This window comes from Bactrocera oleae, chromosome 3 (genome assembly GCF_042242935.1).
Source record: "Bactrocera oleae isolate idBacOlea1 chromosome 3, idBacOlea1, whole genome shotgun sequence".
Taxonomy (NCBI): domain Eukaryota; kingdom Metazoa; phylum Arthropoda; class Insecta; order Diptera; family Tephritidae; genus Bactrocera; species Bactrocera oleae.
Genome location: NC_091537.1, coordinates 80,509,486 through 80,537,175, shown reverse-complemented (window position 1 = coordinate 80,537,175; position 27,690 = coordinate 80,509,486). Strand labels below are relative to the sequence as shown.

Genomic DNA, 27,690 nt, shown 5'->3' with positions numbered 1-27,690 from the left:
GCTTGTTTAGGACGCGAAAAGTTGGTGTGATAATTTTTAACATAGAAAATTTTAATTTAACAACCAGTTTGTCGGAACTTTTGTGTTTCCAATGGAATCACGGCTACGGAATCGTTAAACATGTTGCAGAAATGTTTTGGCGAGTCTAGTTACTCAACTCAAGTATTAATGATTATAATATCAAAAAGGCTAAAGAAACCATTCTTGAAAATCTATGTGTTGGCAATCAGAAAAATAGCAGATGGTTTTAACATCTCTTATGGATCGACTCAACACATTTTTATTAATGTTTTGTGTATGAAGCATCTCATTGTTAGACTCATACGAAAAGACATGAATCCTTTGGAAAACGACGTCGAGTGAAGGTTTCAAATCAGATACTTGTCAACCTAGTTGAGAACCTTACATTCATCAAAGGTATCATTACTAGTGATGAGACGTGGGTTTATGTATATCACGTGTTCCAAAACTGACCCGAAACAGAAGAAACGTCAAAATGTAGTTTCGTTGTGGACAGTATGGGTCAAAATTTATCAGTATTTTTAGAAGGCATACAAACAATACACTTAGTGTAAGTATTTGAACTGTTTTTCATTTAAAAAATTTGGCTTACCTCGTAAGTGTGAGGATGATCCCCCATCAGCGAAGACATTTATAGTGCTTTAGTCTATTACTTGTAGAAACTTGGACATGAATAAACTTCAGAAATAATACCAAATAACACTACTTTCTAAACTTCCCAAACAAACTACTCTTAATCAATGAGTTATTGCAAATCTAGAGACGGACTTAAGAGTTTAAAATTTTTTTTTTGTATAATAAACAGAATCTGTCTCATTATTTAAATGACAATAACTAAATTTGCTGACAAAAACCATGATGTTGGAGTACAATAAAAAATATTTTACAAAAATTGTGAGATTAATTGAATCGAAAGAGGAAATCTAGCATTGTTGACTATTATCCAGCAGTTGGGCTTTGAATGAGGATTGATGTTTATAGCAAAACGCTTATGGGTTATTTTTATTAGAAGATTTTTCATTTCGAAATTTCGTACAGCTTTTTAAAATTGCACTCAAGGAATGTTTTTTTTTTATAATTTAACACTTAAAGTCAGAAAAAATTTAAATTTAGGAGGCAACGAATATTCAATTAAAAGCGCCTAATTATATCGGCTTTCTTCATTTATTGTATTTAATTTTTATTTTAACATATCTTATCCAGAATGTAAGTAAATTGTTAATTTTTTAAATGCGATATATAATCGAATTTCATAAAAAAATATATTGTAGTCTCCATTTCTCGTACACACTTAAAGCTACTTAAAGAATGCATGCAAAACACATATGACCGTCATCTAAACAGATCTAGGCACGTGCATATGTACACACCAATCCGTGATAAATTGTATTTTGTATGCCAAACTTGTACAGTGCTATAAGTATAGCTCATCGGTAAGCTAGAATATTTACTGGCTGCACATTTAGGCAGGCATGCTGTACCCATTGACTATTGATAATGGGTGCTGCTGACCAACAGCATGTGCCTCACATGCAGGCATATCGAGCGCGTCCAAGCGTACAAATGGCACCCGCACTAAAGCTTTATCTTTGGTAGCTCTCTGCGTGGTCGGACCAAATTGGTAGCTGTGCCTGGTCGCCTGCATAACGCAGGCCGCCGGTGCACTATTGCTTTGTTGCCCTTTTTCCGATGCACGTACGCCGTTGCCACCTGATCAGTTGGATTAGTTCAGGCGTTCATACAGTGCAGAGACATAAGAGGGCCCAATAAGTTCAATAGGCTTTTAGTATGCAATGTGTTAGTTTAGGTGTGCTGTGGTATCTCTTCAGCATGAAATACCGAGTGCTTTACTTGCTTGATTTTCTATTTTTAGGCACTTTCTGCTTCCGGTTTAAGTATGTAATTGTGTTTGTGTTGAAAGCTTTAAGTTGAGGCAAAATTGGTTGTACTTCATTTGCGCAGAAAGTCATAAACCTTGTTTTTGAGATAAACTCGCTTTCGCATTCAAAAAACTACAAAATTCGCTCAAAAATACGGAATTCGTAAATATTTCGACCGCAGCGCCATCTAGCAAGTTAACCCGTTAAAGAGTTTCGTAAATTTAATTTTATAAATATTTTTCGTTGTACGTCACATGAAAAATTATTTATATTCCAAGAAAAATAATTTTCATAAGAAAAAAGGGATTTATTAATATTGTGACCAGAGCGCCATCTAGCAAATCAACCCATAATAACAGTTTTGCACATAAAATTTGCTTTTAACATTTTCTTGAGATATGCGTTATCAAGCGAATTTATATTCCAAGGTCATTTGTCCACAATAAGGGATTTATTTTTCGACCACAGCGCCACCTAACAGGTCAACGCGTAGTAACGAAAAATTATGCAATAACTTTATATAATGAGGAGAATGGACATCTCTTAATCTGCTATTAGTTTAAGAACTTACCCTGAGCACAATCAAAAAACACAAGAAAAAATATTAAAATCATTTGCACTGAAGCTATAATATCCTTCAAAATAAAAAAGGTTCCTTACAAGAACTTAATTCCGATCGTTCAGTTTGTATGGCAGCTATATGCTATAGTGATGCGATCTGAACAATTTCTTTGGTTATTGCGATTTTGTATTAGATAATAATCCATGTCAAATTTCGTGAAAATATTTTATCAAATGAAAAAGTTTTTCATATAAGAACAGCTTGCCATGCCGATCATTTATATGTTTATACATTTTTTGGGTCTCCGATATTTCTTTCTGGTTGTTCAGGGTATAATACATTTGAAACCGCGACAGCATTACAAGTATGTTTAATATAGAGGAAATACTTGATATACATAGATATACATATATGCAAATCAAAACAGTAGGTTGATTTAATTCAAATTTATTTTAATTTAAAAAGTATGAGGACCGATTGGCTTGGGATTTAGTTTGACTATTCGTGGTAAAAAAAGTGAATATTATGGAAAGTTGTTTTGTGAGCTCAACGAAAAGTAAGAAAGGTTTAAATATAGTGAATTGAAGACAGGATCTAAGGAAAGCAAATTTGAGGGATATCCTTGAAATATATTTAGTTACCATCGGATTAAGAATTTTAGACTCCATTACTCGAAATTATATCTAATCTTACAACGTGAATGCAAAATGGACTAGAAATGATGTCTACAAGATTTGGAAACTGTGTTTGGTCATGGTAAGGCCTTTAGGAGGTTGTCCTTGTTAGTCGCTTCATTAGTCTTCATTTATAATTTTAATAATGTTTCTGACTCAAAAAATTAAACAATCACCTGTATTCATCAAGTCAAAAATCGATTAACGGTATTAGTATTTAGTTGTCGGAATGCTTTCGATGCATGAATTTTTAAATTTTTTACAAAAAGTTGTCCAAGCACTTATATTTAAAGCATATGAGGCATTTTGAATTAGATACTTGCTGCAACTTACGTATACATAATTATGCATGCTGTTTTAGAAATTTGCGTGCACGTATACGCACAGTAGAGAGAAAAATTTCGTTTAAAAAATAGGTAAAATGGAATTTTATTGATTGGCTCTCGGCAAGAAGCACTAAGAGCACTAAAAAAAAGTAAATTCGGCATGCATAAAAGCAGCAGCAGCGACAATAACAAGTACCAACAATATAAGCATTGCAACAACAACAACAATAACAATGACATTCTTAAATGCATGCTGGTCGATGTGAAAATGGAATTGGCATGTAACACTTAGTACCGTTATTCAATGGCTCATTGCTGGCTTGCTATTACCAGCAGCCCATCAATATGCAGTATGCCTGTGTAACGGTGCAAAATATTCAATGAACCATTTGCCAAATGTAGGGAATGATTAGAGGGGCTATTAGAAAAAGTAGGAAGATTGAGTAAGATGCCGCAGCGTAAAAGCAGCTTCCTAATATACACATATATATACACATAGTACTACTTGTACATACGAAAGAAAAGCGTAATGCTTGTGCTTTTGTAAACCCGCTTGCCGTGTGAATTTAACTGTTCCAAAAACGTGCATGTCAGCCTCAGATTGTGGCATTCGCTCTATGAAGCCGGAAATTGTAATTGGTGGCATTGAAGCAACGCGACCGCAAGTAAGCGATGCATACGATTTACAACAACAACTATAAGGAGAACAATAGAAAAACCTGTAATCCAGCAACAAAGGCAAACACTACAAGTCGGACGTGTAAATGCCGTTATGTAAAACTCGAAGTGAAGGCGGAAGAAATCGGCTGAAGCAGTCGATACGCTTGCTTTTGACTGCAACGGTTTTTCCACGCTAAATTGAACTTCAAGATAGAGGTTAAGACAGTCTAAGATTTTCAAAAATTCCGATTTTTTTTTCTTATAGTACATAGTGCAAGTCAAAGCTATGAGGAAAGTTTGGAGGGGGAGTTCGCGGTAAGTAGTCCTTCGTCAAGCTTAGCTTTAGGCCACCGGACCACTGTAGTACTTTTCGGACAAAAATTGCTGCCATTAAAGTGCTTTTTCAGGGAGGTGAGCATTCACTCCGACAGCAGAGCTCGTTAACTGGGTGTTCGCTCATAGCCGAATCGCTGGAAACTGCAAAGCCGATGAGCTAGCAGGCGGCCACTCTCGCCCACTCATATTAGAGTGGAAACTAATTCGACCTCGCGTGCGCTTACCAGATCGATGATCAACTCCTGTGTGACTGTGAGATCCTTTTGGCCTAGAGTAGAACGCAGATGTACTAAACTACTTGCCCTTAGCAAAGTTCATCTTACCGAAATCGTAGGGGTTCTTAGTGGACATTGAAATCTTGTCAAAAGCAATTGAAGTTGTATAGAAGAAGCTGACGTGGAAACATTTAGACACTTTCTACTTCATTGTCCAGCTTTTGTAAGACTGATGACAAACATACCTTCGGTGAACCAGGAAATATGGCGAAACTGATATTATTCGATTTTATGAAGGGCTCAAAGCGATTTGTTGATTTATGATTGTCTTTATGAGCAATATACTTATAAGAGTTTTAGGTACGATAAGGGACCGGCGTTCTAAGCTCTGCCAGTGAGGATCCAGTTAGGATCAATCTTTAAACCTAACCTAACCTAACAAGTAGTACAAGTGCATAAATTACTTAATTGGTATAATGGTGAGAAAAAATATGATTTTCTGGGCTAAGCCGCTGTAGTGTCGAGGGGTACGGATAATTCACGTTTTCACTTGAAATTTTCACCGATTTCCATTGTGAAATCAAAACCTCTATAGTTCCAACTAAGTAGGCAACACTGTACCGCCCGCATCTCGTAGCTGCTTACACTTACGCTGTGAAGAAACCCGCAAAATGCTCTAGTTACATGAGCTGGCCGCATTGGTTGCAATTTCGACGATTTTCGTCGATAGCGTTGCGTAAGGCTGTCGGTCTTTTAGGGGTGTAGTGATTAGTTACACTTGTGGCATCGCACTGTTATATTGATGAAATGAAGTGGCATGCGGCAATGGTATGTGTGCACGTGTGTGCAAAGTGTTCTGCGGCTTCGTAATCGGCAAGACCTCATATGCTACGTAACATGGTTCGGCTTCAGCAACACCGCTTCTTACACTAAGCCACCGACAGGACTCTTTAATAGCGTTAACAGTCCTAATACTAGCGATTTGAAAACGCTATTGTTGTTGTTGTTACTATTGTCGTTGATGCCTTTGATCGTTTGTTGGTCTTTTAACAGCAATTTGTGGTTGCAAATTGTGAAAGACATTTATGTACGCGCTTTGGGGAATGTAGTGGTGGAACGCAAGTACATCGTTTAAGTTTGTCTTTTGTTTTTTCCTCAGAAGTTGCGTTAGTTTTCTTGAGTTTTCGAAACAGTGAGGTTTTATTATATTGAAGAGGAATTTGCTTGGAATATTTATTGCCCATGTTTATTGCGGAGGAAGTTTAGATTGCAAATTGTTTGACCAAATGCATATTTTTCTATTAGAATTGAAAATTGCTTCACTTTTCTCTGGTAGAGAGTTGAATCAATAATTTTACAAGTTAAAAAATTTAATCACTCTATAAAAACTCCAACCCTTTTGCATACAGCAGATCTTTGTACAGAGCTATAATCCATTGTAACCTTTTCTATGCGAAATTTTTGTACCTTTTCATAAGAAGGAACACAGACACATATCTGCTGAGAATTTTTAAGGTTCAAATGTTTTATATGTGTCTGGTTAATTTTTAAGTCGAGTTTAAAACAGATGAAAAATTCAAAACTTCGATTCGAAGTTAATCCTTTAACTCCACTATAATAATACCGAGTCGAAAACTTGTTATTTTGGAAAAGCTTGATTTTGTTGTTAGAAAAGCTGTTTCAGGACTGATTTTTAGAAAGCATTCTCTTATGATAAAATTTATGGAGATGTTGAGTGATGGCAATAGATTTGGATTGGAGCTTTGGAAAAGCTTTTCAGAGTTGATTTCTGTAAAAAGCTTTTCGGAAAATTTAAGCTTGAGCTTAAGCTTGATTTTCATGTATGAATTTGTTTTTTTAGAATATAATCTTATATTTCTTTAATAACAATATTTATTGAAATGTAGCGTAATGTGTTGTAAAAGCTTTGAAAAAGTTTTTTGGAATTGATTTTTTCAAAAACTTTCCTAACTACTAAGATTTCATAAGCTTCGACTACTTAATTTTTTTTTTTTTTTATTTTTCTTTTATATATTTTTTATTATTTAATTAAGGTATAGGCAGGCCTTTAACACTTCTTTCAATTCGAAGACTTCTGTCCAAATCAGGCGATCGTTCATACAACTTTATGACTAAACCAAAAATAAAATTTTATTTTTCATATAAAACTTTAAGTCTCAGAAAAAGTTTTAACTAAACTCTACTAAAGTTTTGCAAAAATATTGTGCAAAATTAAAGAATAATAATTTTTTCTACTTCCTTGTCAAGGTTTTTTACTTTAATTCCCGTAACGTTGTTAAGAAAGTTCTTAAATCCCACAAAAAAGTGGTAACCAAGATTTAATTAGCCATCTTTTTTCTTGCGGCCAAAATTACCGCGAACAAAGAACTTTCGATGACTAACTTTTTAATTATCAAAAGCTTTACATAAATTCCATAAAACGACGCATCAGCGAAGGTGACCAGAAAAAAATTTAATTAACTGCGTCAAACCGCTGTGTCATTGCAATGAAAAGCCACAGAAAAATTTAGTTTTTGGCAAAGTAAAAAGGTTACAAAAAAATTTAAAAAAAAGCAAAAAAGTGCGCGACCATCAACTGCGGCAGGAAGAGCCAAAAGATGACCAAATAAAAAATAATCACACCCACACACACAAAATAAAGTGTTGGCCTGAGCCGGTGAACGCCAAAATTGCAGTATCACTGCCAATAAAATGTAACAACGGTAATCCCAGCGGTGTAGCAGCGACTAAAGGTAACGTAAATTCTGCGTTGTACGGGCACGAATAATGCGAGTACGTGAGCAGCTGGCCAGCGTTGCCAATTGTTGGCAAAAAAGAGCAAATAAGCTGGGTAACAATAGTTTATGACTGTTATAGCCCTGGGTTGCCGACAGCAGGTGAGTGAAGGTGATGCAAGAGTTAGGTATTGGATCCCAAGCAAAACCCGAACAGTGGATAAGAGAAAGGGAGAGAGAACTCAGTGTTTTTAGATACGCGAACAACAGTTACCGATATTTAATGAAAAGTGTTAGAACCATATAAAAAAAGTGGTTAGGAGGAATATAACTGAAAGTTTGAAATTGGCTAGTATTGAGTATCGAGTTTATGCACAGTTATAAAAAGATAAGCGATGATACAAGACCAGAAAAAAGCAGTGAGAGACAAAAAACCTGAGAACAAAGAAATGTGTAACAAACAACTGCGAAAAAAATACAAAAACAGCGACAATAACATTGTAGGCAAATTTATAGATTACAATAATAACAAAAATGTTGAAATACAAATCAAAATGCAATCACCGAAACAGCAGAGGAACGAAAGCATAAAATCGAACGAAAATTTTAAGCGCAAAACACCAATACAGACAAGCAGCTTATGTGCCTAAAAACAGAGTAAGAGGGATGAGTGGCAGAGGAGCGGAAGGAAATCGATATGCTTAAGTAGCATGCATGTCAAAGAAAAGTTGAGCGAATTTGTATATTTGCGTATAAGATGGGCAGGAGGAGCGTTTGATCTAACGTTTGGATGACAGTGAGAGCGCTGTATGGTGTGTCTGGTATATGTGGGAGAATGAGAGATGCAGTTAACGACTGAACGGAAATGCATGCTTTGCTATCAATACTTGGTTGGTGATTATGAAATGTACATTAGGGTGGTCGGAAATTATAAATTAAATAAAATTTTTTTTTTCTAAACTTCTAACGTTTTCCAAAAATTTTTTTAGACAATAGCAGATAAGGGAATAATGAAAAATATTTGTAATTGTTTTGTATCAAAAGATTTCTTTATTTTTAGAACCAGTTGATACGAGTTAATGCTTTTGGTGATGTTCATTTTTCTACCACTACAGCTTTAAAGCTTTCATGTTGTATTCTATATGGAAACGCAAACTTTTTGTAATGTTTTCGCATGAATTAAAAAGAAAATTTCAACCTAGCATTAAAATCAATATTAGAAATGCTAATTGTTGCTTTACTTTTTAATTTATTTTCAATTATTAATCGCGTCGAAGAAGTTTATTAAATTTTGTTTTCTTACTTTAAAGTGCTTTAAAAATATTAAAAATAAGAAAAAACGTTAACCTTCCCTTCATCATTTACAACTAAAAAGTTTTCCATATAAGAGCTTGATTCTGTTCGATTATTTTGTACGGCAGCTATAGGATATTATTGTCGACAATAAACTGAACCAATTTCATGAAGATTCTTGTAAAATAAAGCAAGTTTTTCATACAAGAATTTGATTTTAAGCGATCGGTTTGTATGTAGCATGGAAGCTATATGCTACAAAGGTCCGATATCATCGGTTCGACAAATGAAGAGCTTTTTGTGGAGTTATAATGAACGTGTGAAATATTTCTGACCCATATCTCAAAAACTGAGAAACTCTGTCGCGTATATATAGACAGACGTGGCTAAATCGACTCAACTCGTCATGCTGATCATTTATATATACATTTTTTAGGGTCTCCAACGTTTATTTGTGGGTGTTACAAACGTGGCAAATAATATCCTGTGCAGGGTATAGTATATATGTTTTAAATAAATAAATCTATTTCACTAAAAAAGTTTTTGAGTAAAAAAGTCTAACTGAAATTAGTGTTTAAAAAACAAATAATATTAACTCTTACTAATAAAAATATGAGCTTCTAATGAGGCAAAATTAAAAACAATAATACTTTTCATATCAATATTTCATTTATTTTTGAAAAATATCAAAAGCGTTATGATAATTTATTGTCAGAATTTTAAAAATATTGAATAAATGTAATTAATTCTTCGATAAATTCAAGCGCATTATTATTAATATTTATTTGGACGCACCTAAAGTTAGTTGGCCTACAAAACTCATAAATTCATTATATTATTGTATATACCTATATATTTTGTGGAATTCGTAAAATATCATTATAAATAATCTTATTTAATTTTGTCTAATTTTTCGATTTTTTTTTTTTTATTTGTGACTACCCTAATGCACATACTAGGAAAAAAATTGAAGGAGCAGAAAATGCAAATATATAAATATATACAAACATATAAATATTCATTCAATACATATCTACGCCTACTGTTACCAGCTACGACAACAGCATCGGCGAGCGATAAGGATAATTGTGCCAATAAAATTGCGCACTTGATGTCGGCCGACGTTCGCTGCCACATAAAATCATAGTGCAATTCACCACACACATGCATATATACACATATATGTACATATGTATTACATGCATGGATTTGCTTTGACCGTCGTACTCGGCGTTACGTGCCTTTCTCTACGTGCATATGTTGCTTGCTGCACATTAGTTGCAGTCTATAAGCTTGTATTTGTGTCTGCAGTTGTTGGTTTGAGTATTGCTGTACGGATGCTGTTGCTTCAGCTGCTCAACTCTCACAATTGCTTCGATTACTTTACTTTGGCTGTTTGCTTGGCTTTTTTTCGTTGTTAAAGTTTCGCCTTTGCTGTGCAATTACGCACATAAATGTTCAAAAATATACAAGTTTATAGCAACACACATACACATGTATGTATATTTGCACCCATTCATGTCTGTAATACGCATAACAATGTAATGTATATGCTTTGTCGGCCACTCGATATTTTTCGATAATCTCTACATGCATTGTGATGCCTGATCACAAATATAGTATAATATATAGATCTGTTTAATATATAAGATAAAAGTCTAGAGAGGCTTAAAATTTGCCTAATAATTTATTATGTGTTTTTAATTAACATTTGAACTCAGTACATTTTAGCTGCAAATCGTTATAGTAAAACTCCGAGAGTAGTCGTAAAATCGTAAAAATGTTATGATTTATACCAAAATATTTTTAGAAAGGCAGGAAGATAATTATATTTGTTTTTCTTATAATGAGAGGCTTCTTTAAATTGATCTTAAACACATTAATTATCGCGTCATGCTACTCGATTATAGTGGCTATTATGCTTGCGTTGGATACTATAATAGATTTTTACTTTGCGGTAGGCCATTAAAGCCAGTTGCAAGAACACTAAATGCAGATAACAATTCTGAGTTTAAAGATTTTTATATATTTTTTACGCCTTACTGTTAAAAAGTAATAAGAAATATTGCAACGCATGATTTATGAGGAGTCTAGTTTATAGAATATGAAAATATTTCTGTGAAGGTCATGAGGTCTTGAGCCACTGGGGTTGTTAATTTGTCTCTGTAGATAGATATTGTGAGATCGTTTTATCGCACTAATATTACAGTAAAATGATAAGAGTCGTTCTGAATATCATAAATAGATAGTCGTACAAATATTAGAGAGATAATATTAGTTTAAATCTATGAAATTTGTTCAGTTTCATAGATCGATTCAACACATTCCTATAGTTAATTTAGAAACTAAGCAAAGCCCAGTCGTGAGCCTAGCATGAAAATACTTGAATTCCTTGCGAAATATCACATTTATTTATAGAACGTTGCTACATTCTACATTTATAGCATTTTTAAAAGCAATATTTTGTATAAAAAACCAAAACATCAGCTGAATTAAATCCTCTACTTTATTGCTTTGCTTCACAGTTGTGAAACTGCTTTGTTTGCGACTAACGCCAATAACACTTCCGGTTTGTTTCGCGCCGTCTACAATATTGAAGTGTAAAAGTTCACAAAGACACTTTATGTGTTTTGCGCCGACATATCGGCAATATTTTATAATAGTTTAAACAATATGTGAGAGCGTATTGAAATTTTTCAAAAGCATATTTTTTTTTAAATTTTGCGTTTCACGACTGAAATTTAGCTTGCATTGCTGCTGTTGCGCTTTTACAACTCCGCTGTGATATGCGTCAATAAAGGCGGCGGCAGCAGCTGGCCACGCTGGCTGACAGCGCTGTTGCACCAAAAAGCATGCTATGAAAATTGGAAAGTATGTATGTAAAGCCGCCTGTGTTTTATAGTTGAAACGTGGCGGTAGTGAATTCTTATACACATTTTTTCGCATTTAAATATTTTTTCCTTAATATTTTTTACAACAAAAATAAAAAAAAAACACAGTTGTTAAATTTTACGTTTACCTTTCCGCTTGGCAGGTGCGGAAAACTTTCGACAGAAATGCATGTGTATGCGTTTAAAAGTATATGAATGTATGTAGGCATATGTCTGCATGTGCTGTGTGCGCATAAAAATGCAGCGCAATTCACTTATGCCATGCAATGTGCTGTTCGTTCTGCAATGTCTGTGTGTTGGTTTTCACACTCGTAACGCCTTTTATTCGATTGTTATTGAAATTGTTTAACGTTTATACATTTTTATCTACTTTTCTTTGTTGCATTCGTACCGCTTTATAACCACACTTTGCACATGTATTCATTGCATACATGTGTGAGTGTGTGTGAGCGTACTTCCTGCATACCGTTACTCCGCCAACTGATTGCCCGTCGTGAAAATTACAGCTTAAAAGGCGCGATTGATATCGTTGAACGTTTTATAGCATGCTTTCAGGGGCAGTAATGTCTGCTATCACACATACACACAAAAATACTTAAAAACACAAAAAAAAAACGTTAACTGCGGTTGCAACGACGCTAAAAACCATTCACAAATAAAGTAGATTCCACTGAAGAGCTTGATTTGGATCATTCAGTTTGTATGACAGCTATAGTGGCTCGATCTGGAAAATTCCATCATATATGTAAGCACTGCCTTGAAAAATAATCGCTGCCAAGTTTTGTGGGGATATCTCGTCAAATAAAAAAGTTTTTCATACAAGAGCTTAATTGTTATCGTTCAGTTTGTATGGCAGCTTTATGCTACAGTGTCCCGATCCGAAAAATTTATTCTGATATAATAGCGTTGCCTCAGGCAGTAATCCATGCTAAGTTTTGTGAGGATTTTTTGTTAAATAAAAACAGTTTGCCAACAACAAGAACTTGATTTGGATCGTTCAGTTTGTAGCGCAGCTTATGCTATAGTCGCCCAAAATCGGCGGTTCCGACAAATAAGTAGCTTATAAGGAAGAAAAAGATGTATGTATGCAAAATTTCAGAGCGATATCTCAAAAACTGAGTGACCAGTTCGCGTATATACAGGAGGACTGACAGAAGGACACGGCTAAATCAATTCAGCTAATCATGCTGATCATATATATATATATATATATACATATGTATGCATACATATATATTGAAGGGTCTCTGACGTGCCTTCTGCGAATTACAAATTTCTTGGCAAATTTATTATAACCCGTTCAGGGTATAAAGATATTCACAAGCACACATACACACACACATACACAACTGCTACACACCGGAAACTATAACGGATACGTATTCTCAATTTATTTCAATTTCAACATCGTTTGCATCAGCTTTGTACATATCAAACTAACTCTTGATCAACTTAAGCACTTATGGCTTAAACGTGCTTTTATGCATTGCAACTAAAAATTAAAGCAAAAAATCAAGCTCCTCTAATTTAAATGCATGAAAAATGTCTTTGATGTTTTTTGTTTTTGCTTTAAATATTTTATGTTAGTATGGAAAATTGCACTTACTTGCACCTCCGAATGTGAAATCGCCTATGATTTTTCGTTTTAGTTTATTTAGGATATCATATATTTTGAGTTGTTGTTGTTGTTAGTCCATGATAGCGAGCGATGAATGAGAAAACACAAAAACCAAATGGGAACAGAGAGAAAGAGAAATTGATTTGAGTAGCTAGAACACGTTCAAAAAAAAACGGCAAAACTTTCAAAACTTCAAACACAAAAGCTTTTTTTTAGGATAACGAACAAAAAAGTTCACCTAATGTTAGGTAACAAACAAACAACGAAAAACTAATATTAAATACAATAAAAAATTGTTAGAAAAATCCTTTAAAAGACAGCATGTTAATAAGTTAGAGAGTTGAAAAGAGAAGAAGAAGAAGAAACAAATGCATTCATTAATGACATTTCAAAGCGAATTTGTTTAATAACTGGCAGAGCTTTAAAAAGCTCTTTCAAAAATACATATATATTTATATATATACAATACTTATGATATATAAAATGTGTTTATACAAATGAGTTAAAATAGCTTTTAGATTAACTAAATTAAAGCGTCACCTATCTGAGCTTTTAGTTATAAACAAAATTTGCTGAAGATTTTATACATAGTTATTTAATATATTTTAAGCCTAAATCTACAAATCTACTTTGAAATTGTGCTGACACCTCATGATATATCGATTAAAGTTTTCATATGAGCTTTCATAATTCAATTGTTCTAAAGTTTTTATGCAAAGTTCCCTATACATATAAAGCTCAAATCTGTAAATCTATTGTCAGATTGTTCCAGCTAAGACTTTTCCATTAAATAAAGCTTTTAAATAAGCTTTCGTAATTCTAGTGATCTGCAGACTTTTTTACATAGTTTCTTACTTGAAGTCTAAATCTACAAGTCAACTGTGAGACCGTGATAGCAAGTGATGTTCGATTGCTTAAAGCTTTCATGTGTGCTTTCATGTTTAAAATACTTCAAAGGTTTTCTAAATAGCTAGGCAGCTAATCATGTTCTAATTCTTAAAGTTTTCATGTGCGCTTTCCTAATTCAAATAACTTAAAGTTAGAGAGTACCAGAAAACTAGTTGTACATTTTTCGTAAAGGCAACGCTTTCAACCAATTAGGGAATTGTTTATTTTAAATTCGTATTTTTTGTGTGTGCTTTTAATTTTGATATATTTTCTCCATAAAGGCTGGTTTTTTTTTATTTTTTCCATAATTTTTCCTTTAACAATTATTTAAGCACTTTTGCTGTTTTTATGCTCGGGATTTTGTGTATAAATTTTTTATCTACAAAAGAGTTATCTAATATAAAAAATCTACACAATTTTTAATACTGCTTCCTACTTCTCACCACCGACTAAGAATCATTAAAAGCGTAAAAGCTCTCATGAAATATCTAATAATTTCTTTTTATAGATGTAAAATCTTTCGAGTAGTTTTAAATACGTTCCAATAAAGCTTTCAACGAAGCTGTCAACTTAGAAAATCGGTAATTTTGTTATTTTTCTTTAATAGATGCTTCTATTTTTAATAAATTGTCTCCATAAAAGCTAAGCTTTTTTATAATTTCCATCATTTTTACATATTTAATTATCTAAGTTTTTTGCTCGGGATTTTGTATATATATTTTTTTAATACATAAAGTATCCTTCTTATTTATATAATCATTACATTAATGTCTTTTTTACTTACTTGTCTCACCAGTGGTACAAGTCTCTGGTTTCGATGGCGGTCCACGTCCGATCGTATTTACCGCTATCACATAGAATTCATATTCAGTGTATGGACTTAAAGCTCGCACAACATAAAACATTGTTATGATGCCGCTAATTTCGCTAAAAGCCTGGGAAATGTAGAAGGTAAAAATGATTGATGAATATATAATTTTTGATCTGATATATTGTATAAAGTAATCAGTTCAGTTGTAAATTTAATTACGGTATATTTTGTCTGAGTTCAAATTAAAAAGCTCACAATAAACATGTTGAAAATGAAAGCTTTTTACCAAAAGAAATACTTTTTTGAAATGTAAGCTTGTTACCAAACAACTAAATTTTTTATTGAGACTTTTTTCGAGGTTTTAGTCAAAAGCTTTTTTGAAATGAAAGCTTGTTACCAAACCACTAAATTTTTATTAATAACGCCTTTGGAGATTTTGGTCGAATGCTCAATGGCGTAAGTTTGTATGGACATCTAAATCATGACTTTCGATTGTAAAAATAAATAAAATTAAATAAATAAAGCTTTAAGCTTGATTGTTGATGTTAGTACAGCATAAGTTTTTTAGACGTCTTTTTCTTCAAAATTCGCCACTTATTTCCATCTTACCTGATTTGCATTTTTTGGTTTGTACTGTATTACATAGTATTGCAAGTCTTCGGGTCCCTTGTAGGACCACTCCAAACGAACTGAGGTCGCTGTGACTTCTGAGATTTGCACGTCTGTTGGAGCAGCTGGAAGTGCTATAAGCGTACAAAAATAGAACAGCAAAGTTATTGGTTGTACAAGTACATAAACCACCAGTATTATAAAATAAGCAACATAAGAACTTTCGCACAACTTACATTGAACTTTCACCATCGCCGTCGCTTCAATTTGACCCAAAGACGAAGCTGCAATGCAGGTGAAATTCGCGCTCTGTTGTATATTTGTTAGTTGTAGAATGTTACGACCGATGGGTATATCGTTTTCGGGTGTTAAATCTTGGGCGCCTGAAAGCAGGAAAAAAATTTAATATATTATATTTTTTTGTTTTTCTTCTTTTGTGTTTTTTTTTTTTAATTTCAACCACAAATAATCTCGCTGTTCTCACCTTTCATCCATTTTACATGTGGCATTGGTGAGCCCACCGCAATGCAGGATAAATTCAAATTTGCTCCCAACATCACCTCGTTAATGGGCTCTGGTGGACGTGAAAATGTGGGCGGTACACGTCGTACTTTTACATATAAATTCGTTGCTTTCGAGTGTTCTGTGCCAACTGAATTCTCAGCGACACATTCGTATTTGCCTTGATCCTCCTCGCGACTGTTTTCGATTTGTAAGCCACCTAAAAGTAGGCAATCGTATAAAAAATGTTGTGCGTTAAATTTTTAGGCTAAAAAATTGAGAGGTTGCGATTTATAAATATTACTTTATGTTAAGTATTGCTCTAGAAAAGCATTCAGCCATGAAAAAAATATTGAACGAAGAAGAAAAAGTCTCGCTCAAGTCAATGGCGCTATAATTTTGTCAAACTCCTTCAGCCACATTAAGCACCATTAACAGCTAATCGAAATTCTCAACTCAAATTGCATTCCTTAACGCCACTTCAACCCGAACTGTGAGTATGTGTCATCATACATACATACTTTAGGGTATACGGAGCCGAAGGTATGAGCAAATTGATGTCTATTTTCATTTGTCAGCACAAGCTTTTCAAGGCTATCATTTACTCTACCCCGCCTTAAAGCTTACCAATAGAGAGAAAATAATAAATAACAAATTTTTATGTTTCAATATTGACTCAAGACGAGTCATAAATATGTCAGAGAGTACAAAAGAGAAGCAGAGCGTGTGCGAGGGGAACTTACACTGCCATTAAATTATTTTAACGATCTTACAAGAACAACTGCCATAAACAAGAACAACAGCACTGCCATTATTTTTATGGACTTAAAGTATGGAGGATAAGATATTTATGTCTATTTTTTCCGCAGCTATTCGAATTACGTATTTTACATACATACATATGTATATATATAAGTGGGTGTGTGGTTGAAATGTGTTTAGGTGAGTGTGAAATCTTTTAACGACATATAATATTTATGGCATAATCATTATTTTATTAACGCAGTAATTTGAAGCTAATATGAATAAACGTAAATAAAATTTGTAAAATGTCGTATATGTATGAATGTACATACATGCATTAAGGTGGTCCTTAAAAAATTAAATAAAAAGATGTTTAGCCTTTTCGAAGGCTAATATCAATAAACATGAAAAAACGCAATTTTGTATATGTGTAAATGTATATGCGTTAAGGTGGTACTTAAAAAAATAAAAAAACAGGGTTGTATGCTATTTCGAAACGTTTAATACAATAATTTGGCGATAATGCGAAAAAACAAAATTAAAATATCTCTTTATACTTAAATTTACATATTAAGGTTGCCCTTAAATAATAAAACAAACTGTAGTAATTTGTTGCTTACGTAAATATAAATTAAACAATTAATTTTTGAATATGCATGCAAACATTAAGGTGGTCGTCAAAGCTTAAATAACCTATTTGATGAATATCACGATGCACTTAATGCCGTAATATGCCCTTATTACGAATATGTATAAATAACAATAGTGTTTTATGCCTACATTTACGCATTAGGGTGGCTCTAAAATAAGCAAATATATATGCTTATGTTCGTATGATGCATTTAAGGTGTAAAGTGAAGTCTAATATGAATTAACACGAATTTTATATAGACTAAGCTGGTCCGAAAGTGCATATTTTTTCACTTTTATGGTGCACTTAAAGCAGTAATTGGAAGCTATTTTTGAAACATATAAGTACATATATATGCTTTTGCAAATACGCATTAAGATGGTATATAAATAATCGAATAAATGTATTCCAAAGCACTTAATCCAGATATCCTGCTCTAGTATCAATAACCAAAGGTAGGATTGCGTTTTAGTTTTCACAGTCTCAGGCACTCAATCGGAACCAATACCATCAAAGCACAAGGTGGTTATTAAATATCCCAAAAAAACTTGTTTTAATACAACTCAATTTCATACCAAAATAAAAGAAGTACAGTATTTTTATACTTTTTTTTCAAATATATTTGCATGCATGGTAAGTATTATTTAAGCGGCCCCAAATATACAACTTCTTATTTTGATAAACCTTAAACTCTTTATTGATAATCCGTTGACGTAACATTAGATATAAAACTTGTTGCAAATCGGGTATGGCTAAAGTATTTCATCTACTATGTTCAAGATGATCAAGGTAAATAACTTTTGCTATCTCGTGCTATTCGCCTATAATCGTGGTCTATAATGTGTATGTCTCAGCTTCGATTCATGTTATATAAGCTCAAAATAGAAAATAAATTTCTTTTTATCAAAATCTATGAACCACCCTAATACTGATATTTGTACAGCTGAAGTTATAAATATTTTTAAAGCATAATTTACAGCGGGCTCAGTGTTTTAAGTTAAAAAGAAAATTTATGAAGTGGAAATTGCTAAAATCATTAGGGTGAGTTATTAAATAAATAATACAAGCATATATTGCACAATGATAATTCTACAGAAAATTATTTAAAGAGTCAATAAGGAAACTGACTGCTACTTCCAGCTGACTACTGTTTCCAGCTCTATCTAATAAATTGGCAGCAATTTGTGAACCGCAAGAAAGAAAAGTATATACCAACCCACACACACACACATACATATACACAACGAACAACATCTTCTATACATTCACTATAATTTGTGCGGCATGAAATATTTTATAAATATTGCGACACTTGTGGTCTTCTGCCTTGTCGCCTACACACTACAGTGTACTTATCTATATGTTTGTGTTTGTATGTGCATTAAATATTTTTTGCCAACATAAAGTGTGGTCAATATTGGCCGGGTCAACCGCAATATTGGCAATTTATGGCAAAAATATGTGATCAAATAACTTGAAAATGAACCGCCAATGCACAGCTGGTAAGTGTGACCACCAACTGCTGCTAAATGCGTGGCGTTGAAATAGCAGCACACGCACACATCGTAAAATTATTAATGAAGTTAAAGTGAAATTTTGCTACGCTGAAGAGCAAAGCATATATTTCGGCGTTAAAGCGTAATTTTGCGGAAAACTATAGTGTGAAACGTATTTTTGAAAATGTTGGCTGTGGCAATTATATGTCTTTATGGATTTTTAGTAACAAAAGTGTTGACAGTATAAATAACATATTTATGACTTTGCTTAAATTAAAAATGGTTGAAGTTTAGGTTATTAATAAATTTAGCATGTAATCTAATAATATTTATAGAAGCTTTGTAACCTTTCCATAGAAACTGTGAGCGGGACAAGTGTGTTATTTCTCTATAGAAATCAATCATATAATTTTGTGTGGAATGACATTTTTATGACTGATAGTGGTATTTTTTATAGCTATTTTAAAGGGTTATCTCCAACTGTGAATTTTGCATACAAAAGTATATCGCATTTACATATATTTAAGTATGTATATTCTCCGAGAATTTGAAATTGTGCCAACACATGGTTTCAGAGATATGAGCGAAATTTTTATAACCTTTCAACATGTTGCTACAGAACGGAGTATAATAGCTTTGTTTCATTCTTACTTAGTGTAATTGGCTATCAAAACATTAAACAGTTTTTCTTCGAAACACTGGTTACAGTGAGAAATTTTTTTCCAAAACGGCTGGACTGATGGACTTGAAATTTTTACACGACCTTGTTAGAAATATTTGTCAGGTAATTATCGAAGAGATACGATTTGATATTTTCGATTTTTAAAGTCACTCTGAAATGTAAATTTTATTCACGAAAAACTGTATTAAATTACTGCTTTCATCATTAGCTTTACTCATCTATACACATCTATTATTTTCGTTGGTTTTTGAATTTGGGATTATTTAAGCAGACAAATCTGCCGCACATCCAGACTCCGAAGGGTATCAAAGAAATCCAGACATTTAAAAAAAAAAATCGCCCATTATTAAATCAACTACATTAAATTTGGTAAATTAACTTTTTAAAAGTATTTAATAAATAAATACTTCTTCAAAATATATTCATAAAAAAGCACGTTGCTGATCTCAGTCGATTTCTTTCAAGCTAGTGTTCTCTGGAGTTCTGAGGACGGAAAAAGTTTGTGCGGTTAGCAGCTTTTTTCAAACACGTCCACTGACACACGCAATTCCGTTTTATTTGAAATTCGTTTCTAAGTTTTCGACACATGACAAAAGGTAATGCAGCTGCTGCAAAAAGTTCACAAACAAAATAAGTTCAAGGAATTTGAATTGTGTGATAGCTTAAAACACCACTGTATCAATTTTGTTTGAAAGTGCAAGGGTATATTTATATATATCTATACTAATATTATAAATACGAAATTCCGTTTGTTTGTTACGCTTTCACGCAAAAACTACTTAACCGATCATGATGAAACTTTGTACACATACTCTTGGAGGTGTCAGAATGGACATAGGATACTCTTTATTAAAAAATCTAAAAATTGTTTAAGGATTATTAAAAAAATTATTTTGGAGGATTTTATATGTTTGTAAAATAAATTTGAAAATTTTGAATTGTGAAAAAAAAAAGTTTGGCAGATATGATTGTTTGTCGAAAAATTAAAAAATGAAAGAAAACAAAAATTAATGAAAATGAAAGAAAAAAAATAATGGTATTGGTTTTCAATATGATCCTTTAGTTGAGTATTCTAATCATCCCTTAATTGTTATTGGCTCAATGGATAAAAAATGTCAGTATTGTGATGCTTTTAAATGGAAAGATGAAACTGCTGGAATGTGCAGCAGTACTGGTAAAGTTTCACTTCTATTACTTGGTGAACCAGAAGAACCTTTAAAAACTTTTTTGTTTAGTGTCACAGATGAGTCAAAACGATTTCTAAGTAAAATAAGGAAGTATAATTCTTGCTTTAAAATGACATCTTTCGGAGTTGATAAAGTGATAAGAATGCCTGGATTTTCACCAACCTTTACTGTACAAGGACAAATATATCATCAAATTGGATCACTATTTCCAGGAAATAATGATCAGCATACATTTTTGGAGGTGTATTTTATGGGTGATGAACAAAATGAAGTAAATCGTCGTTGCCAGTATATAGATGGAGTAGAAAGGGAGATATTATTAAAAATTCAACAAATGTTACGCAGTCACAATGATTTGGTGAAGATTTTTAAAAGTGCGATATACAACTGGCCTTCCGATAATTGCAAAGTTGTCATTCATGCTGATCGAAGTCCACGTGGTGAACATGAGAGGCGTTATAATGCACCGATGGTCAATGAAGTTGCTGTTTTGGTTACTGGTGACCCGTGCTCACCTCGAGGCATAGTGTTACGAGCACATGATAATGCGTTAAAGCGCGTAGCTGATACTCATAAATTTTATGACGCTTTGCAGTATCCATTAATTTTCAATCCGACAACGAACGAGCCAATTCCAAATAAAAAAGTAAAATACTTATTTGATGGATTCGATGCGAGCGAAGCCGAGGGTAAAAGCTAATTAAAGAATAAGCTGTAAAGTTTTTGAAAAAAAATGTTTAAATTTTTCGAGACACTCATGATCTTCTCCACTGCTGCAGTGTTCCGGCTTTCTCTGTTAAACCTAAAAAAAAATTCTGGAATAGCAGATATTGTCCGTGTTATAACCACGTCGAAATGAAAATGTCAAAGTGTCAAAAATATTCATATAAAATTTGACTATGATATTTTTTAAGATACAGGCTATCAATATCTAAATTTCACAATATGTAACTTAATCACTACCATTTGGCAAACCTTAAAGACTGGTAATTCCAAGTTTTTAAGGTTTGCCAAATGGTAGTGATAAAAGCCAACAATTTTATGGAAATATTTTATTCTATAAAACTTTCCGATAACAGCTTTAAAATTACGCAGAATTTAGTAAATACCAACATTTAAAATAATTAATTGGGAAATCTCATAAAAAACTCATATGACACTTTCCGATCAAATTTATTACCACTAAGACGTGTGTGGTTGTTAAAAAAAAATGTTAAAATGTACATGTATATTAGCTATTGTTTAAATGTAGCAACCGTTTAAAAAAATATGTTACAACTATTTATTTACACATCACTTGACTTTATTGCCTGTTTTTAGGCAATCAAGCGTAATGACGGGTATTTTATATGCAGGAGCACAAGTTCATTGCAACAAAAAAATATATTGCCACCGATTTCGCAAACAAAATGGAAACCAACAACGCCAGTATTTGTCTATTCAAAAGCGCCAGCGAAAGTTGATTGCTGCAAAAACTGATGACGCCTAAAAGCATGGAACAGTAACTAATTTTTTGTGGCAGCTTTGCAAAAACGCATGCTGTCCGAACGACAGCGTCAACTAAAAATGTGATAAAAAATTAATAGACCATTGACTGTAGCGCTAAATCATTTTAATGGCAACTGCGGTGTGTGATGACCCGAAAAATGTTGGGAGGACTCAACACAAAAACAACACAGGAAGTGACGTTGTGCTAAGCAGTCGGTCAACAGTGGCGTAGTAAAATTTAAATGTTATAAAAATTTATATACAGATATATGATATATACAATACATATATATAGATGCAAGCTAACAAGTGTATTCAGGCATTAAGTGGTGTTGAAAAAATGCCATCAACTGTCTGCTGTTCAGTGAGTCAGTAAGTTAACGAGATACATCAAATTGGATTGCTTAGAAATTTATTGCATATTTTCAGTTTCTATTACAACAACTAGCAACTTATTTTTATTGTTGTTTGTTGTATTTTTTTGCTGATGTAGCTTGTTCGCTTTTTTCATTTATGTATTCATCTATTGTTGCTGTCAGTTGTAATTTGTATTGATTTATGTTTTATTGCGTCAAACTTTTATTGCTACACAATTTTAGTGGAACGTTTGTATTGGTCGCAACGGCAAACCGTTGAAAAAAAATTGTTTATAGGCGTTGGTGGCATCTGAATCGTTATGGCATGTGAAGTAGTGTTTTTGAAATCGTTGTTTGCAATTTGCCAATAAAATGTTGCATACTTTTAGGTAATTGCTGTAAATTACGCAAATTGTTTGCTACAAGTGGCGTTATAACATGTGGTTGGATAAGGAGTTGCAGTGAGTAAAAGTGATTTCTCTTTACTAGGAATGCGTGCATCACTGTTGACGAGAGAAGGCCAGGCTAATTAGTAAACTAGTAACCGGTGAAAAGTGTATACTCTCTCTGATAGCATATATTTAGCAGTCGATCTTTTGGCACGTGGTATACATTTAGGATGATAATATACATAACATTTTTAGTATAGCAAAGATTTGGACAGAATGTCTTTAAGGACTATTTTGTGACCTAGATATTTTAAGAAGATATATAATAATAATAATAATAATAATTTTAGAATAGAAACACAGCCCCTAAATAAACAATATTAAGATTAAAACGTGTTAATATGAAAAGTGTGCATACTCTCTCATAGCAAATGTTGGTTAATAGCATTATATTTTATCTCTCGTAGTATACATTTAGGATTATAATAATTTTTAATATGGAAGAGATTTTGACAGCAATTGTTCTGAGTACAATTTGTGACTTAGATTTTTTTAGAAGATAAATAGCAAAAGTAATAAATTCAGTAGATAAATATAGCCTAAAAATAGGCAATATTGGGATGGCTCTTGAGGGTCATGAAAATTATTATAATTTATTTAAATAAATATAATTTTATCTACGTTACTATTTCGGAATACTTCTTAAAATTCCATGTTTTATAATATATACTTATACTTGAGAATCATATTTTTCGTATACCATTAATTAATACCATTAATTTTTAATTATTTTTTCCATGACTTCCTTACTGTTAAAAGTTTCCCTTTTACAAATTGTAATTTAATCACCATAAAGTAGGCCAACAATAACTAACGCCTTAAGGCAGGCCGAACTTTTTAATTACGATGAGAACTTTAAATAATGATCGATATCTACACTACATCATGCGTTATGTCAACGGCATAGTCATCATAATCACAGCTACTATCTACTTTATCATAAGTAATGTTGCTTTCTTCGCCATTATTATGCCTTTCGAAAAATATTTTACTACACCTTCCTTTTCGATCATCACTATCAAACATTATTTTAAGCACACTTTGCCCACAAAAAGGTTGGTCACAGGTTATGTCACATTTGCATAGTTGCGTTTCACTTCTGAGCTTCTTGTGTCTGCTTGTATTAATCTTCACTGTTATTATAGTTAAATTCAAAGCAGTTCTCTTTTGTTAGTTTTACGGCCAAAAGCATGTCGGACGTTATATTTTATAGACTCGCACGCCTAAAAGTATGCTAAACTTTGGGCGTATTGTCACGCTAGCACACAACTCCACTAAACTGTACGTTCCTGTAAGCAACTCATTTTATAGCAACATTTGACTGTAGATTGTATTTTTCCATATGTATTTTATACTTAATAACCATATGCGTTCAAAACTATGTAAATATGTGTGCGCAAATAAACCCAAAGAAATTTTTAAGGGCATATATATCTATCTGAGTATCGCAGAGGCCTTTATGCTCTATACTAAATATCAGTAAAGGTCGCTTGGACGTGAGTCGTGTTGCTGCCTTGAAGGCTGTTTGCGCCTAGACAGTTTTCTTGTCGACATTTTGGTTTGCGTGTGTGTGTGTGTGAATGTGTGTAGGTGTTTAATGAAATTTTATGCAGTCTTTTGTATACCCACACAACCTACATACTAATTGTGACAAACGACGTGGCATGTAAATTTTTCAAAAATATTACACAAACAACTCCTATAGGACAGCAAGTTTATAGGTTGCTTTAAAGGCAACTAGCATGTCTACTAAACTGACGTCACTTAAGAAGGCGGACGATGGTGGTGTGCATATATATACAGTTATATGTTTGCACAGATGTGTGCAGTGTGGGTCAAACATGTACTGAATTGTGTTAAGGTGACAAGTGATGCATGCCACAAATTGCGTAGTGACAAATAGGCTCCTTTGGTATGAGCTGCTAAGAAAGCGCTAGCTGGCTATTTTACTAAAAAAGGGATGAAGAAGTGTGTAGAGCTGTGTATTTTCATAAATTGCATACATTTAAAGTATTATTTATTACTTTAATGGTCATTGTGAAAGTTGTACAAATTGAAGGATGCAATATATGAAGAAAAAATGACCAAAAGATGAGCAATCTAAAGTAGTTTTAGTACTTCGCTAATTGGAAGCCTAATTTTCTGCTCCAAACAAGAAACAACGTAAGCTTTGGCTGAACTGAAGCTATAATGCCCTTCACAGGTGCATTTCTCATACATATTCAAATTTACTATAAGTATAATTAAATCTGAAAACGTAACGCAGATATGTATATAATATCTGAACCATATTTTCGGAGACTTGGACAATAATCCATGCTAAATTTCATAAAGATATCGTGTCAAATAAAAATGTTTTCCATATAAGATTTTAATCGATCAGTTTGTCTGGCTACTATATGCTATAGTGGCTTGCTCTGAAAAATATGTACAAATATTGTGGCATTGCTTTTGACGACAATTTGTACTCAATTTCGCGAAGATATTTTAGCAAATAAAAATATTTTTCATACAAGAACTTTATTTTGATCGGTCAGTTTGTATGACAGCTATATGTTACTGTGGCCCGATATTGGCAGTGTGTAAAAGCTCAAATCCATAGCTCAAACTGTAAATTGCATTTATCTAGAAAAAAATCATAGTAACACTTTAAGTAAGTTATTAGCGTAATTTTCGCTCTACTTCTTGCCATAAAATACGCAAAAGTCGCGTATACGCACCGGGTAGCCACAGCTACAGCCATCAAGGACTCAGCACTTCGAAAGTTACCACAGCCGGTTGTATGCTTTCCGCGTGTGTCTATAGCGTTTCCGCTTACAAATTTAAGTGTTATTATTGCTGTTATGTTTCTAGTTAAGAGGCACAAGGTTCGCGTGCAGTGACCCTGCGAACTTGCCATCGCTTTTGGCAAACGTGGTGTTGCTTGCTCGCCTGCCGCTTTGCCACGCATTCATAATTGCTTAATTGAAATTCATTGCGTGTATATGGGCGCAGAAAGGAACAAATTAAACCCCGTTGCAGGTAGCAGGTAGGTATATTAACAGTTGGACCTCTTTAAAACGCGCGCGATTGTTATGAATGATTCCATGCGCATTTAATATGTAGAAATTTTGGGAAATGTGAATTTTGATTAAAAAAAAATTTTATTAAATTTGTTCTGTACCAAAATTATGTAGATGTATGATATATCGACTTTCTTATAATACTTAAATGATAGTATTATATAAAAGCTTTTTAAGGTATTATTTAAATACTCTTATTTAACATAAATAGCGAAAGCATTAAAATTTAAAAAAACATGGAAAGCTGCGAATTATTTACTAAAATTCAAAGTCTAGACACTTGAGAAAATAAAGTGTTAATTTGCAAATAAGCCAATTTGCAAAGTAAATTTACTATCTTGCCAAGCGGAATAGGAGGTTTTAGGGCGATTTATTAATATGTTAAAATCACATAAACACAAGAAAAGCTTATAAACAATTATTTTATGAATGAGCTTATGTATATCTTATGGACGAGCTTTTACATAACTGCAAAGCGGAATTAAGCTCTAAATTAAACAAAATATTGAACACGTTTTAATTATGACAACCATGGAAATTAAAAACAATAAAAAAGTTATTAAAGTATTATTTTCAAAATTAAATTTAAAGTTTAAATGATTTGGAAGGTTTTTGAAAATTTCTGAAGCTTTTTAAAGCCTTAAATGTAAAATTGAATTTGAAATTAAAAGGGTGGACTTAAAGAATAAACGGTTATAAGTCACTGTTTTTTTAACAAAATATATTTAAAAGCTTTTTAAAGCACTTCTATCAAAACATAATTTAAATTTTTTCGAAGGTTTTTGCAGCTTGCTGAACCTTTTTAAATCTTTTGATTCGAAATTGAATTTAGGATACAAAGAGTGAACTTCATAAGTTAAGTCCTTTGTTTGTTGTTTAGAAAAGTCTAATTTTTTGTTTAAAAAAGCTGTGTTAAGCCAACAGGGCTTCAATCAAATATAAGTAATAAAATAGTTTGTAAATGCGTTCAAAGCTTTTAGGAAAACATTGAACTGCTGCAAAGTGAAAATATATAAAACTCTATTTTCATATCTCATTTCATATAAGAATAGAGTTTTATATTTATTCAAAACTTTTTTTAACTGAAGAACTTTTTCAGCTTTAAGAACTTTTAAAAGCTCTTGCTGTTAAGTACTTTCTGAGTATTTAAGTATGAACTTATATCTTATAATATTATTGAAGCTTTTTCGTTAAAACTTTTAAGACTAAAAACTTCATTTTACTGAAAGATATTTTTAAGCTATAAGAGCTTTATGTCGACTAAGATATAAACGAATATCGCTTATACTTTTACTGGAACTGTTTAAGTAAACGGAAGCCACTTTGTTATATTAAGCTTTAAAGCTAAATAATCTGCTTTGTTATTTAAAATTTTATTAAATAATTAAGTTGAAGTGAAAGCTTTTTCATGTGAAATAATAGTGTATGTTCTATATGTTCCCTAAAAATGTAATTTATAACCTTATAAAATCTTACAAAATGAAGGGAGGTTCATTTTAAGTGTTATGTTGGAAAGCTATAACAAATAACACAATGAAAGCTTTCACAGAAGCTTTCTTTGTACAATTAACTTTT

At 32.7% G+C, this 27,690-nt stretch overlaps 1 protein-coding gene across 14 annotated transcripts in view; it reads right to left on the bottom strand.

Annotated features, from left to right (window-relative positions):
* Lar (tyrosine-protein phosphatase Lar) overlaps positions 1-27,690 on the bottom strand; it is a 781,775-nt gene that overhangs the window by 92,961 nt on the left and 661,124 nt on the right. For 10 of the 14 annotated variants that reach the window (XM_070107010.1, XM_070107011.1, XM_070107014.1 and 7 more), the window contains 5 exons: positions 16,004-16,240; positions 15,756-15,902; positions 15,520-15,653; positions 14,884-15,034; positions 13,200-13,223 (listed from right to left, as the gene is read on the bottom strand). In XM_070107010.1, coding sequence (XP_069963111.1) covers positions 13,200-13,223; positions 14,884-15,034; positions 15,520-15,653; positions 15,756-15,902; positions 16,004-16,240 — 693 coding nt within the window. The remainder of the gene's footprint in view (positions 1-13,199; positions 13,224-14,883; positions 15,035-15,519; positions 15,654-15,755; positions 15,903-16,003; positions 16,241-27,690) is intronic. The other 4 variants (XM_070107015.1, XM_070107019.1, XM_070107016.1 and 1 more) reach the window with 2 other exon arrangements.